General features: G+C 35.4%; 1 protein-coding gene across 1 annotated transcript in view; it reads left to right on the plus strand.

Moving 5' to 3' along the window:
- CTNNA2 (catenin alpha 2) overlaps window positions 1-15,907 on the plus strand; it is a 976,906-nt gene that overhangs the window by 926,254 nt on the left and 34,745 nt on the right. Inside the window, exons 16-17 of the mRNA XM_087823861.1 lie at window positions 11,537-11,642; window positions 15,006-15,140. Of these exons, the coding sequence (XP_087679987.1) occupies window positions 11,537-11,642; window positions 15,006-15,140 (241 nt within the window). The remainder of the gene's footprint in view (window positions 1-11,536; window positions 11,643-15,005; window positions 15,141-15,907) is intronic.

Below are 15,907 nucleotides of genomic sequence, written 5' to 3' on the forward strand. Positions count from 1 at the left end.
ATTAAAATATTACATAAAAACTGGGTACGGATATTGCACAACTTACATGTGTAAGGCAAAATGATTTGAACCTAATTCTTAGCAGGAAGGTCCTTTTGGTTAAGGAGAACAGATTCATTTTTGTAATTATTATCTTAATTATCCTAAGTCAGTCATTAAATCAAACCCCTGGGGAGTGGCTGATTCATTTTTTGGTCTGTGCTATTTTGCAATGTATTTAAATATTCTGAAGATAAGATGAGTAATTTGTTAATACCCCCTTGGGGAAAAAAATATTTATACATATGTGTGGGCATATGTGTGTACATGTAATACGTTTTAATGCTAGCCCCTGGTCTAGCATAAACTTCAGCTCATTTTTACCCTTATAGTAAAAAAATCAGGTTCAGCAACCTGATTTCATAATTTTGACAGGTTAATTAAAAATTGTGTATGTTTTATTCCCTTTTGCCCTGAGCAATGCTTTTAAAATATCAAGAGACCAGTCAGAATTTTGTCGGGAGCCTTTTCTTCATCCAGGTCATTGCTGTTTCTGCCACTGCATTTTTAGTCTCTTTGGAGAGAGGTGACGTTTCTGTCCTTCCTCCCACACACAGGTCAAACTAAGGCAAAGCAAACCTCAAGGAAAAGTTCCCTGGGTTTTGAATCCAAATAACAGGTGATTTTGGAGCAGTTTCTTATTGTCTATTTATTTGCAAAATGGGGAAATTCAATACTTCCCTATAAACTTCACAGGAGGGTTTAAAATCCAGAGAGGTAATGCATTTGTAAATTTTGCTGCCATAGAAATGAAAGCTATTATTATACTGTAGATTTTTTTTCTGGGAACACAGACACACAGAGACACATGCAAGCAAAGATATTTTAATGGTTCCACATGGTATTTGTTATCAAAACTATGTAAGGATATATGGCAATGTCAAAACATCACCATGTGGGTGACTCTCTCTTAATGATTTCTCACTGTTTCTAATAAGACACAGCTGCAGTTGATTATAAGTTATAATAAAATATGCACCATCTCTACCCCTACCCTTTGCCTCTGGCCGATATGCACGAACATTATTGGTCCTTTCTCCAAATGTTTTAAAAGTGTTTTGTACTTCAGCAGAATGATTTTACTGTTATGAGGGTGACCTTTGAGACTTTTAAATGTCATTGTATTCATTAGAAGTTCAAATTTGTAAATTTAGTCTCTGTCAGCTTCACAAATTTATTATACATGCACACACACAAATAATGGTAGGGGAAAAAACAGTCTGAGCTATTATTTAAGCCTTAATTTTCTACAAATCATACCATCATGGCAGCTTCAGTCATTGCTTTTTAAGGCCTATGATGACTTAATTTGCTTGCTTTTAACATTGTATTAGTACTTTATCTGATGGGTATTATGCAATCCATTAATAACATCACTTGAACAAATATTCCCATTAGTTTAAAGTGAATTATGAGTCCAGTCATGTTGCTAGTTATAATGCTCTGCGTTATATATAACTATGGTCCAGGAAGAGAGATTTGAGGTCTTATTAGATGTTAAATAAGACAGACTTTCTATTAGTCAAAGTGTAGTTTTAAAAGCGAAAAGAAGGCCACTTCAATTTCCTAGGGATTTCATGTAATCATTTTATGCTGATTTGAATAATGAAATGTCTAGAATGCTACTGGTGATCATTTTTCCCCCTGCCCGATGAGCAGTTTTGTGCCCATTTGTGAGGGCACAGGGAGGAGTTCGGTAATCAATGACCAGAGACAAGACAAGGACATGAATTGGGAATGGAACCCTTGAAGCTGAGGTTTGGCGGCTGCCTCCATCTGCAGCGCCCCTTCCCTAACGAAGAGGGAGCTGACTTGGGACTTTCTCATGGCCTCTCTCCTGCGTTCACTGAGCTTGATCATATGCATTATCATTATTGCCCTTGCATTTTTCCACTGCAAGGGGGAATAGTTTCAGCTCTATGCCTCCAATAACTCCTATGCACTATTATGTCTTATTTAAAGGAATGAAAACTTAACTACTCTTGCCCGGCAGGGTGTGGCTCAGTGGTTGAGCATCGATCTGGGATCCAGGTGATCGGGGTTCGATTCCTGGTCAGGGCACATGCCCGGATTGTGGGCTCGATCCCCAGTCGGGGGCATGCAGGAGGCGGCCTATCAATGACTCTCTCATCATTGATGTTTCTATCTCTCTCTCTCTCTCTCCCTCTCCTTTCCTCTCTCTGAAACCAATAAAGATATATAAAACAAATAACTTGACGACTATTGAGAAATCATATGTTTAAAGGGCATTTGGATGCAAAAAACACCCTTGCATTTAGTGGCTTGTTATTTTATTCTTATCAGTAGCTGATTTATTAATTTGATTCAGTAATGTCAGTGCTACCCATTCCATTATTATTAAAATCGGAGAGGTTCTGCCTCATTATTTGTGTAATAACTTCTCCATGGAGGATGAAACTGATTATGCCTCCGGTCTCTTTCCTGTTCAGTTCTTGGCTTCTAGCTCATGGGAAATGGTGGAAGCGGTGCAATGCGCGGGTGAACCATACTCATGTCATTTTTGGAAAGAAATAGCATGTGCTAGTCTTGTGTTCCAGTAATAAGAGGTATGGAGATGGCAACAGCTCAGTAGAGAAACCCAAGTTTAATTGTATAGCAAGGGCCACATCGTCTTTTGAAATTAACCATAAGTTCTGATCTTGAAAGGAATGGATTCAGGCTAAGAAAATAATTTTTAGGGTACATCCAACTGTAAAATCCTGAGTACAAGACTAAAAATCATGTAATCACCCCTCTCTTCTCAAACTCTATTCCTCCCTTAGCTCAGACACTCAGTACCTCAGCCGAGGTATCACTAGACTGATCTTCCAGTTACAATTCTTTACTCATCAGTTCATGCCACACTGTACCTGGTGATTAAAGGGCAGCCATTCAGCTTTCTTTGCAACAAGACTTTTATTACCTCTTTTCATAAAATAAAAATCTTGAGTTTGCTAACTAAGGTCTACAGGTATTGACCCTTAGACTTCTTTATCAATTTTGTACATATTTTTACTTCAACAAGGCCCCTGCAGTCACATTCCACTCATTAATCCCCAGATTCATTCTGCTTTCCTACTGTGTTGTCTTCATACTGCTTCAGCTGATTGGTGAAAGTGATATTTCCCAAGAATGTTTTTGGAACCCTGGTTCTTAAAAGGGGGAGTCTGTCGATTCAGTCCATTTGCAAATACACTCCTTACATACTGTATCCTCATTATTAGAAAGTCACATTATATATTGACAAGTGAGAGGATTTGAGAAAGCTATAGCAAATAAATCTTTTTAATTTGGATTAACCCCAAATTTAAGAATTCTCAGTATTGAGTACATGAATTCAGAATGTACTTACACATTGATTTTCCACGTTAATACTTATTACCTTTTCATGAAATGTGAATTGTTGGTCAATGTTAGATAGCAATGATATAGTAATAGTTTTCCATGACTTTTTTTGGGGGAGGGGGGTTACTACTTCCTGGGAAATTGTCTAAATATTGACATTGACCCTTGTATAAGTATTACATATTACCAAAAGAAAGTAAGTTACACAAATCTATATAGTAGGCCCAATTCTATGGCTTAATCTTCATTCCAAGAAAACAAAAAATGTTTCAGATGGAACAATATGATGGCCTCTGAATCTTTAAGGTCACGAGGTTGCTCAAAGCCCCTTTTAAAACACCCAAAAGAGAATCTGGTCTAATTTACATGTGTAAGTCAAAGTTAGGGAAACACAAAGAGTGTAAGCCCTCATTTTGAGACAGAGCTACAGCCAATGAGGACATTTGCTTTATCAACATTGTCTTCCACAGACAGACTGAAATTTCTGATCTTTCCTGGGCCTGATATGGCTAGCTATCTAGATACATATTTTTTTCTGTTGTCCATTTCTTGTTTCTGTGCCCACTTCACATTATCCATATGACTGTGGCTCATTTAGACTATGATGTCTAATAGTGTAGTCACTAGCCACATGTGGCTATTTAATTGTTTTTTATTGTTTTTAAAAATATATGCTATAAAATTAACTATTTTAACCATTTTTTAAAAACATGTTTTTTTTTTTATTTCAGAGAGAAAGAGAAACATCAACGATGAGAGAGAGTCATTGATCAGTTGCCTCCTGCAGTCCCGTACTAGGGATCAAGCCTACAACCCAGGCACATGCCTTGACTGGTAACTGAACCCATGACCTCCTGGTTCATAGGTTGATAGTCAACCACTGAGCCATGCTGGCTGGGCTATTTTAACCATTTTTAAGTGTATAGTGCTGTGACATTAAGTACCTTCACATTGCTGTGCAACCATCACCACCATCTATCTCTAGAAAATTTTCATCTTTTGCAGCAGAAACTCTGTACCATTGAACATTAACTCCCCACTGCCCTCTTCACTCAGCCCCTGGGAACTACCATTCTTCTTTCTGTCTCTGTGAAGTTGACTATAAGTATCTCATACAAGTGGAAGCATAGTATTTGTCTTTTTCTGACTGGTTTATTTCACTTAGTTCAATGTCCTCAAGGTGTATTCATGTTACAGCTTGTGTCAGACTTTCATTCCTTTTCAAAGGTAAATATTTTATTGCAGGTATGTACCATATTTTGCTTATCCATTTGTCCATTGTTGGACATCTGGGCTGATTCTACCTTTAGGCTATTGTGAATAATACTGTGATGAACACTGGTGGACAAATATCTCTTTGAGATTATGCTTTCAATACTTTGGAGTATATACTCAGAAGTGGAATTGCTAGATCATATAGTAATTGTATGTTTAATTTTTTGAGGAACTACTGTACTGTTTTGCATCATAGCTGCATCATTTTACTTTCCCATCAATAGTGCACAAAGGTTCCAAATTCATCACATCCTTGTCAACACTATTTTTTTAAATTATTGTTTGTTTTAATAGTAGCCATCTTAATGTTTGTGAGATGGTATCTCATTGTGGTTATTTCTTTATATTGTTAACAGTATTATAGATGTCCCGCATTTCCCCCTGCCCTTTGCCCCCTCCACCCAGCCCCTATCCCACCCCAGGCCTTCACATTATTGTCTGTATCCATGGGTTATGCATATATTCATATATGATCTTTAGTTAATCTTCCCATTCCCCCCATCCCTTCCCCTCTGCCATCTGTCACTTATTCCATGTATCCATGCCTCTGGACCTATTTTGTTCATCAATTTATTTTGTTCATTAGATTCCACATATAAGTGAGAACATGTTATTTGCATTTTCCTGATTAGTGATGTTAAACAGCTTTTCATATGTTGATTAGCCATTGTGTATCTTCTTCAGAAAAATGTTCAAGTCCTTTGCTTATTTTTTAATGAGGTTGATTAAGTTTTAGTGTTGAATTTTAGGAGCTTTTCTATGTTCTGGACATTAACCCTTTCTTAGATACACGGCTTGCAAATCTTTTCTCCAGTTCTGTGGGATGCCGTTTTACTCTGTTGATTGTGTTTTTTGATGCACAGAATTTTTACAAATTCGATAGTCAGATATACCTAGTTTTCTTTTGTTGCTTGTGCTCTTGGTGTCATACCTAAGACAGCATTGCAAAATCCAATGTCATGAAGTTGTTCCCCTATAAATTCTTGCAAGACTTTTCTATTTTAGCTCTCGTATTAAGGCCTTTTATGCACTTCAAGTTAAATTTTGTATGTGATATAAGATAAAGGTCTCATTTCATTCTTTTGCACATGGATATCCCGCTTTCCCAGCATCATTCGTTGTAAACACTGTCCTTTTCCTGTTGAATGGTCTTGACCCTCTTGTTGAAAACAATTTTACCATGTGCATGAGAGTTTATTTCTGGGCTCTGTTCTGTTCCATTTGGTTATATGTCTATCTTAATGCAAACACTACAGTGTATGATTAGGGGTGCTTGGAAGTAAGCCTTGAAATCAAAGAGTGTGAAGCCCCAAACTGTGTTCTTTTCCAAGGTTGTTTTGGCTATTTAGGGTGCCTTGAGAATCTATATAAAATTTAGGATGGATTTTTCTATTTTGGCACAAAATGCTACTGGGATTCTGATAAGGATTACATTAATTGCTTTGGATAGTATTGACATCTTAAAATTAAGTATTGACATCTCGATAATATTAAGTCTTCCATATACACTGGGTGTTATTACATTTATTTGTGTGTTTATTTCAGCATCATTTTGTTGTTTTCAGTGTACACCCCTTTTGCCCCCTTGGTTAAGTTACTAAGTACTTTACTTTTTGATGTGATTACAAATGGGACTTCTTAATTTCTCTTTCAGATAGTTCTTTGTGTATAGAAATGCAACCGATTTTTGTATGTTGATTTTTGCATTCTATAACTGCTAAATTCATACATTCTATTTTTTTGGTAGAAGCTTTAGGGTTTCTGCATCTAAGATCATGTTGCTTCTTCGTTTCCAATATGGATGCCTCTTATTTCTTTCTCTTGCTTAATTTCTCTGGCTAAAACTTCCAATGCTATGTTCAATAGAAGTGGTAAAAGAGACACCCTGCCTTTTTCCTGATCTTAGAAGAGAAGCTTTCAGTCTTTCACCAATTGAGTGTGAAGCTAGCTCTAGGTTTTTAAAACTTTATTTAAGATGAAATAAAATTGAAAAAATTATTCAACAGTTTCTTTTATAACTACAAGTGGATTTATCATAGGATGCAGTAATTTCATTCTTGGGCTTTTATCCCAGAGAAATGAAAACTTACATTCACCCAAAAGCCCGTACACACATATTTATACTGGCTTTGTTTGTAAAAGCCTAAAACTGAAAATTATCCAAATAGCCTTAATTTGGGTAAATGGTTAAACTAACTTTGGTACAACTGTATAATAGAATACTACTCAGCAATAATAGATGCAGCAGCTTGGATAAATCTCAAGGAAAATATGCTGAGTGAAAAACATCTGTGTTGTTGTCTACTGTATGATTCTATTGATATAACACTCTCGAAATAAAAGCTATAGTGATGGAGAACAGATTAGTGATGACTATCTAGGGGTCAATCTATGGTTGATTGGTTAGGAATAGGGCGAGTGATATAGAGTTAATACAAGAGAACCTTGTGTTCTGTGCCTCAGTTGGGGTAGTAGTGACATGAAGTTACACATGTGATTTCATTTCCTATAGCTTACACACAAGTGCATGCATAACTGCTGAAATCTGAGTAATCCCTGTGGATTTTACCAGTGTCAGTTTCCTGATTTTTATTGTACTAAATTATGCAAGGAGTTAGCATTGGGGGAGGCTGGATTAATGGTGCATAGACATCTCTATATATATAGGGTGTCCCCCAAAATGTATACATGTACTTTGAATAATTATAAAGGCAGTGTTTATTAAAATACATTTCATTTTCAAAATTGAGCTATCAGCTGCTAAAGTGTATATACATTTTTTGGGACACCCTGTATGTGTGTATATATTGCAGGTTCCTGGGAATATATAAATACTTCCAAATGCAAAGTTAAAAATAGGAAAACTTGAATAAAATTAAACTGAGTTTCTCAGTCACATGAGCCACATTTTAAATGTCCTGTAGTCACATGGGACTAGGGGCTACTATATTGGACAGTGCAGAATTATATATAGAATATGTCCATCATTATAAAAATTCTCTTGGACAGCACCGCTGTAGACACTCTGATGTCCAAACAAGTTTCAGAATTTTCTCCCAACCTACACAATAGCATGAAAAGTAAATGCTGCCCTTGTTATGTAAGCTGAATTCAGGGTCTTCTCTTTTAAAGATCCTGCTTACTACTCCATAGTTGTTACCCAGCTACTAGTAAGGAGTCCTACACAACCTGGCATGTAAACAGGAGGACATGAGTTAATGTGATCCCCCACCCCACCAATTCACACAGCTGCCTTTTCTATCCCTTTTCTCTCCTCACAACGTGGGGGAATGTGGGCCATGTCACTGATTCTGTACCTAAAAAAATCTGGGTCTTGAAACTTCCTTAACAGCATTGTGCAGGATGCTTAGAACCATGTACTAGATAATCAGGGCTTCTGAGATGATTCAAAGAATTTTCTTAATTCTGACTCATTAGGCAATGAGTGAGAGTACACATAGCTTTAAATACTGATGAATGTCTAGACTAATCTATTTAGCAGTCAGCAATTTTTCTTTTCTTTTTCTATATAATGAAAATGCTTTCTGTTTTCGTATTTACATTGTAGTTTTTATTTGATATTTGTATATTTTGTGAGATGATTATTACAATAAGTCAAGTTAACATCCATCACCATACATAATGTGGACATTTTTGCTTATGACAAAAATTTTGAAGATCTAGTCTCTTTGCAACCTTTAAATATATAATACAATAGTATTATATCCTAATGACTTATTTTATAGCTGGGAGTTTTTATTTTTTGACTCCCTTCTCTTATGTCACCAACAACCCTCACTTCAGATTATCATCAATCTGTTCTCTGTATCCAGGAGCTCAGGTGTTCTGTGGAGGGAGGGGGTGCTGTTTTAGTGTTTTTTTAAAATTAAGTTTATTGGGGTGACACTGGTTAAGAAATGATACAAGTTTCAGTTACACGATTCTACAACACATCATCTGTACACTGTATTGCGTGTTCACCACCCCTGTTTGGTGTTTATGTTTTGTTTTGTTTTAGTGAAATCATATGGTATTTGTTTTTCTCTAATTTCACTTAGCATAATGCCCTCAGGGTCCATCCATGTTGTTACCTAAATAAGGATTCTTAAACAAATTGGTTATATTAGCTGCTTCTGATAATGTCAGCATTATGTTATGTAATGACTTGTTTCTAACGTCTTTCTTCCTTTCCAATATTCTGGATGAGTTAAATAGCATCGGGATTATAATCTTTTTCAAGGGTTAGTGAATTCCTCTGAGAAACCATCTGGATTTACTGTTTGTTTTGGTTTGGTTTTTTATCAGCTTTCTTTCTGACAGTCTTATTTGTTTCCTCCATGGAAACGAGACTCTAGTTTTCAATATCTTTTTCCTAGCCAGTGTTGGTAAATTATATATTCCTAGAAAGTTATTTCATCTAGGTTTCAAATTTATTTGCATGTATTTAAAACAAGTACTTTTATGATACTTTTAATTCTCTTTTTTCTAAAGTTATTTCACTCATCTCTTTTAGGGATATTTGTTTTCTTCTATTTTTCCTAATAGCAATCTAAGTATATTTTCTACATCAGTTTTGCTCTTTTTTTGGAGCTAGTTTTAGATTTATTTATTACTCATGTTTTATTATTTTCTAATCATTTATCCCCTTTTGTAATTTGATTAATTTCTCACTACTTCTTAAATTTTGAGATATTATGGTTTTCATTAAGATGATTTGTTTGTCTCTGAGATCACTGCTTTAGCGGTTCTCATAAGAATTAAATGTATATAGCAAATGATAATACCAAGTTGTGATTCAGGACACAGAAGTTCCAGTCCTAATTCTCTGTGAGTGGCATTCTCTCTGCAGTATCATCTTGGACACGTCACTTAACTTTTCCTCCTTGTGTTTCAGGAAGTATTTGATGTTCTCTAAACTTCTAGTTTGCTCTCTAGTTTTGTGAAATACTTGCTTATTACCAGCTTGTGACCCCAATAACTTGAGCCTACAATGTGAACTCTAAAGTTTGTTAATAACAATCCACTAGTGAGTCTATGAACCTCAGCCTCTGGTGTCATCGCAGAGGACGTGTTTCTTATCATTCTCTCGGCCACGAGACGGGAGCCTGAGCCTCAAGCAAATTCAGTTCTCTAGAAATGTTCTGGACTCAGTACACTTCATCAGAATCAAGCAGCTATTGAAAGTTATAATGTAAGGTTTATGAAGATGTTTTCCTCAAACCCTTGGGAATTCTTGATGTAAATAAACACACATGATGGTTAGTCATGGAAAATCAAGCAGAGTGCAGCTAGTTTCTTGTGCCTGGGTTAAGGTGGAGGCAAAAAGGAGCAAGTCTGAGAGAGTAAATGTAAAATAAAGAGATCTTCTAAGGTCTAAAAGAGAAATATGCAATAATGAGAACATTATTAAACGACAGATTCCACACCTAAAATTCCCTTTAAAAATGTCAAACAAAAACATGAAAACATTTCTTTAGAGATAATTTTAAAAATAGCTTGGAGAGTAAAAGCCAGATTATAGAATCTTTAACTCATGCATATTACATAAATTTAAATAGCAATTGAAAAAAAAAAAAAAATCAGTGTCCTTTGTGGAAGAGTTAATGTTATCACAGCAAAATAAAATATCTTAAGTTCTCAATTTCCCTATGTGTGTGTTTAAGCTTTGACATGAACATAATATATTTTAATTTTAGCTAGTAATGTAAAATATTACAGTATAGAAATTAGGAGAGAACTGAACAAAATGCCCTTCATTTACATTAATTTTCTGAAGCCATTTTAAATTTTCTATTTTATAAAACATTATGTAACAATGGCAGTCATTGCTCACTCTATATATTCTTATGTGTTCTAAATAAGTCACTTCTGAGTACTTTTTGTCCACATTTCATCACATTTCTAACTCTAAGAATCTAATTTTGTAGCCTTTAAAAACATTGATTTTTAGATGCACCTAAGGAGAACAGACTAAGAAGGCTTTGAAAAAAAAAAAGATAAATTAATTTAACCTATTTATCTCTCACGAAAAGAGAAAGACAGGTTATGTGCTATATTTTGTTTAAAGATTCCTGGCACAGCATAGTTTTCTCTCTTTTTTTTTTTATAATAGTTAAAAGACATGTAATATTCAACAGTTTACCTAATTGAAATCCTTGTGTGAAAATATTGGGACAATGGTTTGGAAGCATAAAGACATCTACTGTCACACAGCGTTTTGTCTGTTTTTTCATAAATCAGTACCAGGAGCACATAAGCCAATGAGAGTAAGAGCCGGACAGAATTCTGAAATACTAGCTGAACAGCTCCCCATGTGTACAAGAGACAATTGCTTCTTAAAATGCCAAGTGGACTTAAAAATAGTGTTGGACATGGTATGAAAGACAACTCAAGGGCTTTTATTTTAGCTTGACTCTCATTCAAATGGAGATTTTATTATAACTTGCATGAACATAGATGAGTTCATGATTTTTGTCTATTTTTCTCATTTCTAAAATGGGATCGATGATACCTACAAGGGTTGTTATATAAGGTAGCACATCTAACACATAGGCACATGGTAAATATTTCAATATTAAATTCCCATTGCCTGTGGTGAGCACCCTTTTTAATGGAACACCATCTAAAAATATGTAAATTGATGTAAAGAATTAAATGTGAGCACACACATCAATTAGGGAAAAATATTTCCTGAAGATGAATGGAAGTAAAGTGGATTATTAACTTGGAAATTGAAATGAATCAAGAAAACATTCAAAATTCTTCTAACATGACCAAAGCCAAATACAAAAGTAGAGACCTGGACAAACAATATGGTTGGTTTGTCTATTTCTGCTCATAAAATGGATTTCTAATTATGTTGTATATGTTGTTTCAGAGGCAAAGGCCCATTGAAGAATACATCTGATGTCATTAATGCTGCCAAGAAAATTGCTGAAGCAGGTTCTCGAATGGACAAATTAGCCCGCGCCGTGGCCGATCAGGTACTTCAAGAGGGAAGAATCATTCGTTAGCTCTTGGGTTCTGCAATGGGTTTTATACATCCTATAAAATGCCTCTGAAGAATGAATTGTAGAAAATCACTAACATTTTATAAACTGGCCTCTAACTCTGCTGAGGCTGAGCTGATGGAGAAGGTGCGTTCAGTTCAGAAGGGACTCCTAAGGCTTATGACCAAAATTTCTTAAGAAGAGCACACATTATGTAGGAGACATAACCCCCAGAGAGCCATGGGGTATCCCAGCCATCTTCATTCAGAATTTCACTCACGCTGAATGAGAGAGAAGAAAAAGAAGACTGTACATGTTGTTACATAATATTGATCTCACGTAATGATGCTCTTCATAATTCATAAGAATTTCTGCTCTACTATAAATGGGATTAATGCACATAATGGAGAACCTCCAGATTCCAGCTGCATTTTCATCCAGACTCAGTCTCACCAGAGATCAGTGGAATTCTCAGAGTATCTTTTGTGCTTTCAGACCGAACAAAGATACAGATTAGAATGGTTCTTAATCTCAGCTTGAATGTTTCAGTTGATTTCCTTTTCATATTTTTCATTTTATTTGGCTGGAATTGGAACTCTAAAATTCTGTTGTAAATATGACGTGTTGCAATAATGTTCCATTTCCCATAAGGGTACTTTAGGCAGTAGACGTTTCCAGGTAGCAGATCCTTATTTCTTGAAGTAACAGCGGTTTACAGTTTGAACCATTTTAAAAGGAAAATGTCCTAAAATATAAGATTCTGAAATAGAAATATTATATAAATTATTATTTACATGGAGACATTATGAGCATGAAATTGCTTACTAGACTAGAACACAGGGATGCTCTCTAGAGACATGAGAAGATACAGAATTGCTTCCTCCTTCATAGATGGCCTTTGTCTTCTATTATTTTGGGGTTGATTATTATAGAGTTTTCCTCCCCCATTCCTTAATATTAGGCTCTTCCTCTAAATACTCATAATCTCCAACATCCCAGATTCTTCAATATTTTAAGAAAAATACATTATTAAACTATTAAGATTATACTTCTAAAAAGCCAATATATTCTCATTTTAATTATATATATTATATACGTTTAAATATATGTAGGTTAATTCAAGGGAATGTTTTTTGCTTGCTTTTGAATTTTTTAAAAACATTTAATATCAAAGATAATTCATTATTATATTTGGAGACCATCCCCACCCCCATATTTGTAGGGTATGAGGACCAAACCATTACTAAATTGCTAATTTCAGGGCAATATCAACTGCCAAGCTTTCTGAAGTTTGCAGCATAATTTGGGCTTCTTTCTACAGAGTTCTATATGTATCCCAGGAAGTTCATGCACAAGAGAGGGGAGACAGTGAGCTTACTTGAAAATATGCATGCATACAAACAAACAAAAATGCACCAACCAAGAAAGGCAACCACTCCTCCCTCCCCCCTCCTGGCAAATGCTAAGGGATTTAGGATGAGTAGAGTGAGCAGAGGTTGGTGGGTGTTTCTGAAAAGAGTTTTTGTTGGGATAGACTTTTTCCTAGGAGTGAAAGTGAATGAAGTTTGGATGGTTTTCCATTATATTCTGAATCTCAATGGCTAAACTATTTCTCAATCCATTTAGGAAAATTGAGTTCAGTATTTTTTATTATGATTCTTGTTTTTGATTTTGCATTTTTGCAACTTGAAGCATAGCCCCAAACAGTTTTGATGTCTGGAAAACAACACACAAATCCCAGGATTCTAGATGCCTTTTGAGATTGTGACAAAGCACTTAAATGCTATTTAATGGTGACTTTCAAACAGACAGATGAAGGTAAACATAACCCTCTATTTGAGGCACTCTTACTGTCATCAGTGGGGAAGCAGCTTGCAGTTTTTTTCTGTTTTGTCTGAATGGGACATTTCTTTGTCAAATTCTGCTCCTATTTCCACGATGTAAGAATTATTCATTTTGCCTTTATTTGTACTTTAAATGCTTCAGTTTAAATAATAGAATAGAAAGAGCATCACGGAGGAGCGGATTGATTGCCTTTATTTTGCCTGAAAGTATTTTTATGGAGATTTGAGATACGCATGCAATATAAACTTTTTCCGGACTGTTGCATTTTTAATTATTGTTCCATTGAGATAGAACTTCCAGTTTAATTTGCTGCAAGGTATTTGTATCAAAAGACTAGTGAGCCTCTAGGGAGATATCATTTTAAAGTTAATTCCTTTCAGTATATGGGTCTCTGGAGTAGGATAAATATTACAGTATTAAATACTTGTAGAAAGCTAAAAACAGTCTCTGTGGGAGATTATTCTTGATAAATGCAGTTAGTGAAAAAAAATACCACAATGGTAAGTGTTAAGTATAAAAAGGACCCCTTTGTCATTTATTAAATAAATGGTTATGTTGAAATTACTAGCTTCACAGTATTAATGAAAGAATTCTTTTCTTAGAGCTTGAAGGAAACAGCTGGGGTGTTTTTCTCATGCTCTTATTCTAAATAAGATACTTCACTGTGGCCTGTAGGTGCTTATTTCTTGCAGTGTTTCATCAAAGATCTGGTGATTATATGTTTTCTACAAGTGCCAAATTGGGCCAGAACAATAGAATGGCCTGGAGAATCTCGAGCTGAATTTTCAATAGCAATAGGAATAGATTTCAATTACTGGATAGCCATTGGCTTTGAAGCCTCAGAAATGCTTTAGGGAGTCATGTAAGTTTCTGTAGGAGTGTTCATCTAAGCTCAGTGTGTATTCGATGGACATCTACCTGTTTAAGTCACAAAGAGAATTCAGAAATCCCTGGTTATCATTGGTTCTGGCACATCCAGAGTCTGGGGTCTGTTGCTACTCTTAACAAGTATTTCAATTGGCATCCAATTCATTCTCTTTCTCACATCTGTTTCTTTTACAGTGGCATGATTCTTCTCAATCTTTTGTTTAAAGGAAGTTTATCGTGTTGCTCATATTTTGATAAATACAAAAATCCAAAAAGTATAATAGACTTTCTTTAGTGATGACGCATTTCTTAGAAAGCCAAAGGAAACAAATGACTTTTATCCCCCAACTAACTGAATTGAAACTCTACCCTCTTCTATGGCAGAGAGATTGCCTTCTAGCAGGCGTTACTTTGGCTGTCTGTATTAAAATACCTTTGTATGTAGTGAACATTGAGTGAGCCACTTGGAAAAAATATATAAAATATTTAGTTTCCTAACAGGATACCTAGAAAAGGTACAGAAGTCCCAATAAGACATGAAGGTATATGACACTGAAACCTTTTCTTCACACAGCTTTTATATAGCAAGTGTGAGAAACTGAAGGGGACCCACTAACTGAGATCACTTTTTAAAATGTCTTATAGTGTCCTGATTCAGCGTGCAAACAGGATTTATTAGCCTACCTTCAACGAATTGCCTTGTATTGCCATCAGCTTAATATCTGCAGCAAGGTGAAGGCCGAAGTACAGAATCTTGGAGGAGAGCTCATTGTGTCAGGGGTAAGCTGGGACATGGGCTTCACGATTTAAGCTCCCACTGTTGTACTTCAAGGCAAGAATTCTTGGCAACAGTACTGTTAAAAAACACCAAACTGCAGTGATTCATAGGGAGGTAGTTTTAAAATAAATGTTATCACCAGTATTCCAGACCTTACAATAAGTCACAGAGAGCAATTTGATTTTCCAATTACCCTGTGTTTATACTGGCCTTGTAAAATCTCCATTCTTTATAAGGAAACTTATTTCATAGTCTGCAAACTCATTGCCAAGCTGCGCCTATTATAATTATTTGGGGCTTTTGTATATTTACTCATTGTGAGTCTACATCCCTTGGTTAGCCCTAGTAATTTTCATTCTCTGTTCAGAAGCCAGCCTCTACATGTGGATTGTATTCACACGTTAGAGCTGATAAAAACAATGGAAATTGAATTCATCAGGTTCCAATGCATACTAGGTTACCAGTAACCCTTAAAAGCCAGAATGTTTGAATTTAATACAGGTTGATGTGCTGTTGCCAAAAACTAACATAGTTTTCAAACACTAACAATTATATATTTTTTACTCAATCACTCCAGTGTTTCCCTTCTCATGAAAATTTAAGTACCTGGCTCATTTCATCAAATGCAAAGACATAAGAAGTTTAGTGACTAGAAGGATCATGATTTCTTGGCAAGATTTTCAAATATATGTGTTGAGGTTCTTCATCTTGGCCTCTTCTCCTCCCTCACTCAGTCCCTCTCTTTTAACAAAATTTGCCATCTGTTATT

Source organism: Miniopterus natalensis, chromosome 13, assembly GCF_054644295.1.
Source record: "Miniopterus natalensis isolate mMinNat1 chromosome 13, mMinNat1.hap1, whole genome shotgun sequence".
Classification (NCBI taxonomy): Eukaryota; Metazoa; Chordata; class Mammalia; order Chiroptera; family Miniopteridae; genus Miniopterus; species Miniopterus natalensis.